The sequence below is a fragment of the Physcomitrium patens genome, chromosome 22, assembly GCF_059467195.1.
Source record: "Physcomitrium patens ecotype Gransden chromosome 22, ASM5946719v1, whole genome shotgun sequence".
NCBI lineage: Eukaryota > Viridiplantae > Streptophyta > Bryopsida > Funariales > Funariaceae > Physcomitrium > Physcomitrium patens.
The window spans coordinates 14,246,048-14,253,814 of NC_143431.1; the positions used below are offsets into that span (position 1 = coordinate 14,246,048).

A 7,767-nucleotide genomic window follows, 5' to 3' on the forward strand; every position below is an offset into this window, starting at 1 on the left:
GTCGGTAGGTCTCTAGACTTTACAGAGAACCCCGAACAACCCAATCTATTAATCTTTCATACCGCTTTATACTCACGACCTTATATCCACTGACTATCTTGTTAGATTAATCCAAAAAATTTCATTCACTCCGCATACTCAATCCTATAGACATCCTTTTAATTCTTTAATCATAGACGTAACTTTGATTTCACAAAACAGTCAAGAGTAATCACACCCACTTCATTAAAACCCCCAATTCACCAGTACAACACTGACTTTCAGCAACGATTGCCTCAGTCTTCCCAAAATCCTATGAAGAAAATAAAATCCTCCAATACTCTGTCTTTTTTCTCCGAAGCATGAAGCTAGCTCTTCGACCCTTAAAATCCTAATTCTCCCCCCTTCATTTTTTAACATATTCCCCCCTTTAACCCTAATTCTCCCCTCTTTCAAACTCTAGCTTCTGAATTTCTTCAATCTTCCGTCTTGGATCCGGAATTAGCTCTGTCGTGAGAGCTTTCTCCTCCATTTTTTGCCTTATAAAAGGTTCTTTTTTTGGAAAAAACGTTCTCTGAAATGGCACAGAGAACAGGATAGCCTGAAACGGAATCAAAACCCCCGTAATCGGGACCACATTGAGTCGCCCGACCAAATCAGGTCTCATATTGCCTAAGAGGCCCATAGTAAGACCTGGATGTTCATGTAATTAGGTCAAATTGGTCCTTCACGTCAAGCTTGCTCAGTCATTGATTTAGTCCTTTCGATTCTGTTGACTCCCACTATTGGACTCGAACGGAGCATTTCGTTACTGGTAAGTATGCCCTGACCGACTGTGACGGGGTGTCTGAACTGGCCCCTGAATATTGGCACTGGAATCGATCGTTGCTCTCAATATTTAAGGTAATTGAACATTAATAAAAGTCCCCTTTCTTTATATTTTCACGGTATACTCGTATTACAACATGACAACGTGTAGGCCACATAGTTAGCTTGGTCTTCAAGCTAACAACATATGTCGCACATGGCCAACTTATTGACCACGTTTCTAATCCCAAAAAGTCAATTAAAGATACCTATAAAGTCAAAGCAGCATCTATGAAGCTTTTAAAAAACTTCTATATCAAATATTGTAGAATTAACTTATTTTTACCTACTTTTATTTACTTCTACCTATTTATACATGTAATTATTGGCTTACATGCATATGTCCATGACAGTGTGTGGAGTTGTCGTTTATCTAGCAATTCCTTCATTTTTCAAGTAAACATCAAATTGTTTAGATATGTACTCACTTCCATTGTTGGTACATAGCACCTTGAGCTTGCATTTACTTTATTTCTCAACAAGTGCTTTAAACTCCTTAAACCTCCAAAAGCATTCGCTCTTGGCTTTAATAATGTAGATCCAAAACTTTCTTGAATAATCATCAATAAAAGTAAGAAAATACCTTGATCTTCCTATATTTATGTTCTTCATATGTCCGCATACATGAGAATAGACAATCTCCAACAACTTCGTAGCACATATTGCTACGCTACTTGGAAATGAGTCTCTTTGTTGTTTGCCTTGTATGCATCTTTCACATGCAAGTTGTTTTGTATTTTCGCTTATATTGCCGAGATCTTAGCCACTTATCATAGACTTGAGCTCTCTCATGCTCTTTACATTCAAATAGCCAAAGAAACAATGTCATATATTCAACTTGTCTTGATTTGATGTAAACTGAGCAAATATGGCTACATCCACTCTATTCACCTTTTTACAAATGAGGTAGTACAAATTTCCCTCTCTAAAGACTTTGAAGACCTTGTTTCCACTCAATGTTCTTACAAAACATCCATTCATGTTAAATTGAACTTTAAAATCTTCCATTACAAGTTTACTCACCGAAAGTAGGTTTTCTTTTATCTTAGGCACATGAACGATGCTTTTGAATCCGATCCTATTGGTTTGTCTATTTAGAACCACCTCCACCATAATAGAGCCAATTTCAATGGCTTGACATGTGCCACTATCCACTAACACCACGTTTAATACCAGAATAGCCTCATAAGTGTCAAATAAATACTTATAAGATGTCTTGTACTTGGAATAATAAGAATCCACAATCCATCTTGACATGGCAGCCATAGAGGTCTCATTTGTTGCCTTGAATGCATAATCTTGTCTTCAAAACTCATCTTGCACACTATTTATATTTTTCTTCTTCATATTTTTGTCTTTGTACAAATTTCGAGCAAAATGGCCTACTTTGCCACAAATGAAGCAAGATTTGACATTACCTTGTTGATTTGGATAGCTGACCTTGCCTTGATGTAAGTAAAGTATTAAATCTTTACTTTTCGATTCCTTTTCTTTCTACTTGGTTACTTCATGGGCAAGTCTTGCCATCACATAGTCCATTGTAAGTTCTTTTAGCTTAATGGACTCCAATGCCACAATAACGTAGTTGTAGGATTTAGAAAGACTCATCAGCAAGGTCATGACAATATCACTTTCTTCTAAAGGCTTGTCAACAATTACTAGTTGGTTTGCAAGAGCCTTTACTTTATTGACATAAGCTATGAGGTCTTTACCTTCTTCCGTCTTATAAGTGAAGAACTTCCTCCTTATATACATGATGTTGGATAAGTTTTTGCTCTCATAGATGTTGCAAAGAGTCTTCTATGCTTCCGCTGGTCCTTTCTATGAGATAATGTGGGAGAAGTTGGCTTCATCGACATTAGTTACAATCAATCCAAAAGCGTTCTTTTCACAACATTTGAACTTCTTCTCCTTCATATCAGCATCTATGCTTGGAACCTCTTCACTTTCATCTACAATATTCCAAAGATCCAAAGACGCCAACAAAAGCTCTATTTTTACCTTCCAATGGTAGAAATTCTCATCTCTAAAATTCTCAATAACTCTCAATCCTTCACCCTCACTTGAAGCCATGTCTAAAGAAGAGTTGTATCAAAAAAATTTGAAACAAAAAGTCGTCATGCTCTCAAAATCAGTAAGAAAGTATTATTGCCTTAGAATCATAGAATCCTTCTTTGTGAACAAACTAGTGTTCTTCTTCTCAAAAACACTCTCGACTTCACCTCTAAAGCTTTTCATAAGTCCAATGACCTATCTTAATGTCTCAAATTTGACTTGCCACTCAAATATCATTCTTATGCTCACAAATCATCTCTATACACCATAAGAGGTCTTTTAAACAAAATCAGCATCTTTAGGATTTAAAATTACAAAGTTAGACCACCAAGGTTCTATCTCAGCAATAGCACAATACAAGTGTTCTTTAACTTTGCCTTAAGGTGAAAAACCAAACACCAACACCTAAATGCTCTTAACCACAAGTAAGAGCAAACCAAGATCTAAATCTAGATCTGAATCTAAAAATTAGGTACTTCTAAACTCTAACATCAGCAAGAACAACTTGATCTACTCCACACATCAACAACCACTTCAAGAACCTCAAAATACTTAAGCAAATGTGAGTGGGTCCATAACATATTGAAGAAAAGAAGTCTAAAAGCTACAAATACTTAGCATCAGCAAGGTTTGCACACAAATAGAAGTATGAAGTAAGATAATTCTTACTTCCAACACCCTTTACTTATAGGTAGTGGTTTATTAACCAACAAGGCAACTTCTATCCTTTTGATATTACATCCATTTCTATTTCATTCAACTAAATTCTAAGTGCCACCATAGTAACTTCTTTTAACTCTTTGCTGCCTTTTGACTATTAACACCATATTATGCTTAATCTCTATGTGGTTGTAATTAAACAAGTACTTGCTGATCTTCAACAAAAATAGCCTAATTTTCCAATCCTTCTAATGATGGCATGAACATGGAAGATGAATTTGACATAAGTTATTCAAATTGTTCAGAGTTTTGATAACTAAGGGCTAAAAGTTGCAAAAGATCTAATTGTCTTTACATATACAATTTTTTATTCTTCATGACAAATTCCAAAATTTCAAAATTTATTCTCTGTTTCTCTTGTTCATGGTTTAAACTATAAACATTGATGTTGTTCTTTTTTGGAATCCTAAACTCACAAATTGTACATCTCTCTTAGAATCTTTCTCACCCTCCACTTCTTTCTTTCTTCTCTTCTTTGTTCACTTCTTTCTTTTTCACTCTCTCCTTTTCTTTCATATTGAGTCTTCTCCCACCAAACTAAAAAAATAAATACATGTACAGTTCAAAGAGCTCCTCAACGACTTCCAAATCCATTTATTCCTACAAACTCCTATTCTCCACCTCTAGTTGTTGCAGATGTAAGACTCTACATAACAACCAACTAACCAATTAGAGACCTTCATTTTTCTTGGATGTGCATAGCAATTAAAGATACATGAGCTTGTAACAAGTTGGGGTGAGCTTGTGGCTTGAGAGCCGATGTTCATTAGTAGTGCGTATTGGAATCCCAAGAAACAACATACTGTTTAACAGAGCGGCACTTCCTGGAGGTACCTCATATTAAGTAACAGTCGATTACTCGTATTCACTCTCATTTCCTGAGCAATTGCATGCTGTGTGGGAACACACGTCCATCCACAGGGACATCCCAGCGATGAAATTGCACGGGATGTCTTGTTGAATCGCAGTACAATGGTGACCAACTATTGTGAGATTCATAGTTGGTGAAAAATAGCACCAGGAATTTCTTGGATAACACTGACACTTAGATATTTTCCATTTCTAGAAAAATCAAAGACCTGCCGAATGTACTCTAGTTACCTGGCCTAAGGCATCCACTACAGGGGATTTTGGAGTGGTTTGATTTGAAACCAAGTAAAATTCACTCAGAACATAAAGTTCTAAGGAGTAGATCGTCCTATTTTGAGTTACGACGTTGTTTCAGCTCCTTCGCACTCAGTTTACTAACATTGAAGAAGAAGATGTGCAAGCTCAGCATCAGAAACAGTCACATTTTTGCATCCACGCAGAGCAGAAGCAAGCATGGCTGCCAACTGATGTTTGCACTGCACTCCACACCACAAAAAATGTATGTACAGCACAACTGGGTAAGGATCAAGTGATAAACATGAATGATAAACGTAAAACAGATGTATTCTACTACTCTAATAATTGATAGAACAACAGACGATGGGTGTCTTCAGAGAAACGGCTTACACAAAATTGGTCGCTTCTGGAAACCACGTCGAAGAAGAAAGATTGACAGGAACAGAAATGGTCTGGGAAGCACAAATAGCTGTTGGAGCCGCTCTTGGATTCTGCGATCACCTGGACAAAAATGTCAATACTGTGACTATCACCACTCATACAAGGTGGCATATTAGTGAGAAATTACGATAGTGTGTAAACAAAAGCATGTCAATAATCAGCACCACCTCCCAAAATTGCACAAGGGGATTAAATTCCTTGAGTGTTGCTTGGACATCTGAGAAAAGTAAAAGCAACAGGGAACCTATTTAAAGAGAAGTTTCTTCACCTTATAAGCCTCTTAATTCATTGGAGTCAACCAAACCTAAAAGACCTGATAGCACAAACCTGAAAGACGGAACGCTGACTGGGATGAGAAACAACATGTTGCACACCTCCTTGGTCCAGTATGCGTAATGCTCGCTCTAAATTCTTGTTAAAAATGAAATACAACCTGCAACGCGAGAACAGAGCCACCAGCCATCAATGCCACACACGATAAAAGAGAATTGGGTTTCACAAACAACTTTGGCCAAAGCAAAAAAACACTTGTCGCAGAACAACTATGAGAATGGAAGAAATGGATGCCTCTTACGCTGATAACTGCTCATCGGTCACTGCTCCTCCATATTTCCAAGATGAAAAACACAGTCAGTGAGACCAAGTTTATACGATTGCGCACAGCTACCTCTACCCTCGTGTGAAAAGCAGACATCAACCTGGGAAATAGGGTATTCGTTGTTTTCACACAGTAGGAAATCTTCGGTAAAACAAGCCCTAAAAATAATAACGCAATGCATAGAGCTACAAGGAAAATTTCTACAACCAGCACCAAGGATTATTAGTGGCATGATTCGAACCAATCTCTATACCAATTTGGCCGAAACAGGAAATTTTCGTGAAAGAGCAGCTGACAACAACAGAGGGAAGAATATGACTGATGTAGGAAGGAAGAGGATGTACATACCTGAACCTTCGGATTCGATAGCGGCCATGATAGCCTTCACAGCGGCTTCTACTGTACCCCTCATCACCCACGCACAGTGCCAGGCAACGCGCTCACAGCAGCATCACATTATTCGCCTATAGCCACTGCACGAAACTTACTCACAGCCACAGAGGAAACCCGACACGGTGCCTTCCACTGTGACGCATATCAAATAGTCAAGTAATCAAGTAATCAAGGATGGAAGGGCAGGGAAGGGCAGGGCAGGGGAGTAAGTAAGTAAGCACGCACGCACGCACGCACGCACGCACGCAGCCACCGCAGTTCAGCGCACACAACTTACTGGCAAGGCAAGGCACGCGGGCTGGGAGCATGGCATGAATGGATGGATGAAGAAGTACGACTTTCTTGTGCTGACGGATGGACAAATATCTGAAACCATTCATCCTCTCCTCTGAATCCCTCCAAACTCTTACTTCCACTTAGCTATATATTCGACATCTTGGAGCTGTGATCTTCATACCTACAATGCATGTAGCAGCATTAGGGGCATTTTCTTATGCTTTAGATTTTATGTATAATAAATTTCAATTATTGCCTTTCAAATAAATCTCCAAGGCATCCGAAAAGTTTCATTAATTAAAACTAAATCCTTCAGTCTCTTTTGTGCTCCATTATTTTGAGAAGTTAAAATTTACAGAAATGAATTGGAGAAGTGGTAGGAATATGGACACAAAATAGTAAAGAAGGGCAACATTTTGCCATGGGTAGAAGGTTTCTAATTTAAAACTGATGGATTCATGTCAATATGTGTAATAATTTGTGGCCACTAAGCAGAAACAGTGACTTTGTATAGGTGGCAGTTGGCATCTCTGCACCCTTAGCAACATGTTAACACATCTTGTAAAGCCAAACATATTTTTTTCATTGTGAATACATAAACAATGACATTAATATTATTAATACAAGTATTTTGTCCTGTTGAACCAACTGGGGGAGGGAGTTACAGTGTTAGCAACTGCATGAGGTGCTGTGTATCAACTTGTGTTAATGGAGTCCCAACAGCCAGCTGATCCAAAAACAAAATATACTTGAGATTAAGACAAATTCAGATTGATGAAGGTACACTGCCATGGCCTACATCAGTGTTTGTGTAAGTCTGGCATGTATTATTCGTGCTTCAGGTGGGGCACCCACTTCTGTTCTGCATCCTGCCCCTGCCCTTGGTGCTCATCCTCTCTCCTTTGCTATTTCTCTCTTGGGCCAAGATCTAGAATCACATAAACTCTGCAGCAATAACTCATTCCAATTAAGTCGTCTCTCCTACAATCATCAATTTATTGAAGTGCAACATACACACTGATTACACACAATAGTAATACAAAGTGTGACTACTACTACAACTATGCCATTGCACTTGAATCACTTTACAATACCATCTTCAAAATGAACTATAACAAGCTACTCATCCTTATGCTAATGGGATCACACAAAGTAAAAGACTAGCTGCTCTATTTTATATATTAACTATGCTTGTTTAAATCCTTGTGGTTGTTGCATGTTAGTTTCTATATGTAAATCAATGTTTGAGAAGATAGTATTGATGTCAAATTGTTGACATACTGTATGATCAGTAGCATTGCTGTTTTGTAACATGGCTATTCGGTAAAGAA

General features: G+C 38.0%; 1 protein-coding gene across 4 annotated transcripts; it reads right to left on the minus strand.

Moving 5' to 3' along the window:
- Nucleotides 1-4,421: 4,421 nt before the first annotated feature.
- Nucleotides 4,422-6,430, minus strand: LOC112274766 (uncharacterized). 4 transcript variants are annotated; one of them, XM_024504511.3, is made up of 5 exons: nt 6,116-6,430; nt 5,744-5,765; nt 5,497-5,602; nt 5,119-5,219; nt 4,422-4,967 (listed from the first exon to the last, which is right to left on the minus strand). In XM_024504511.3, the coding sequence occupies exons 1-5, from the start codon at nt 6,177-6,179 to the stop codon at nt 4,910-4,912; spliced, it is 351 nt and encodes a 116-aa protein (XP_024360279.1). In that variant the 5' UTR covers nt 6,180-6,430; the 3' UTR covers nt 4,422-4,909. The 4 variants fall into 4 exon arrangements, with proteins under 4 accessions (XP_024360279.1, XP_024360277.1, XP_024360276.1 ...); XM_024504509.3 differs by having other exon boundaries at nt 5,119-5,229; XM_024504508.3 differs by having other exon boundaries at nt 5,119-5,229; nt 5,744-5,771; nt 6,116-6,417.
- Nucleotides 6,431-7,767: the final 1,337 nt, after the last annotated feature.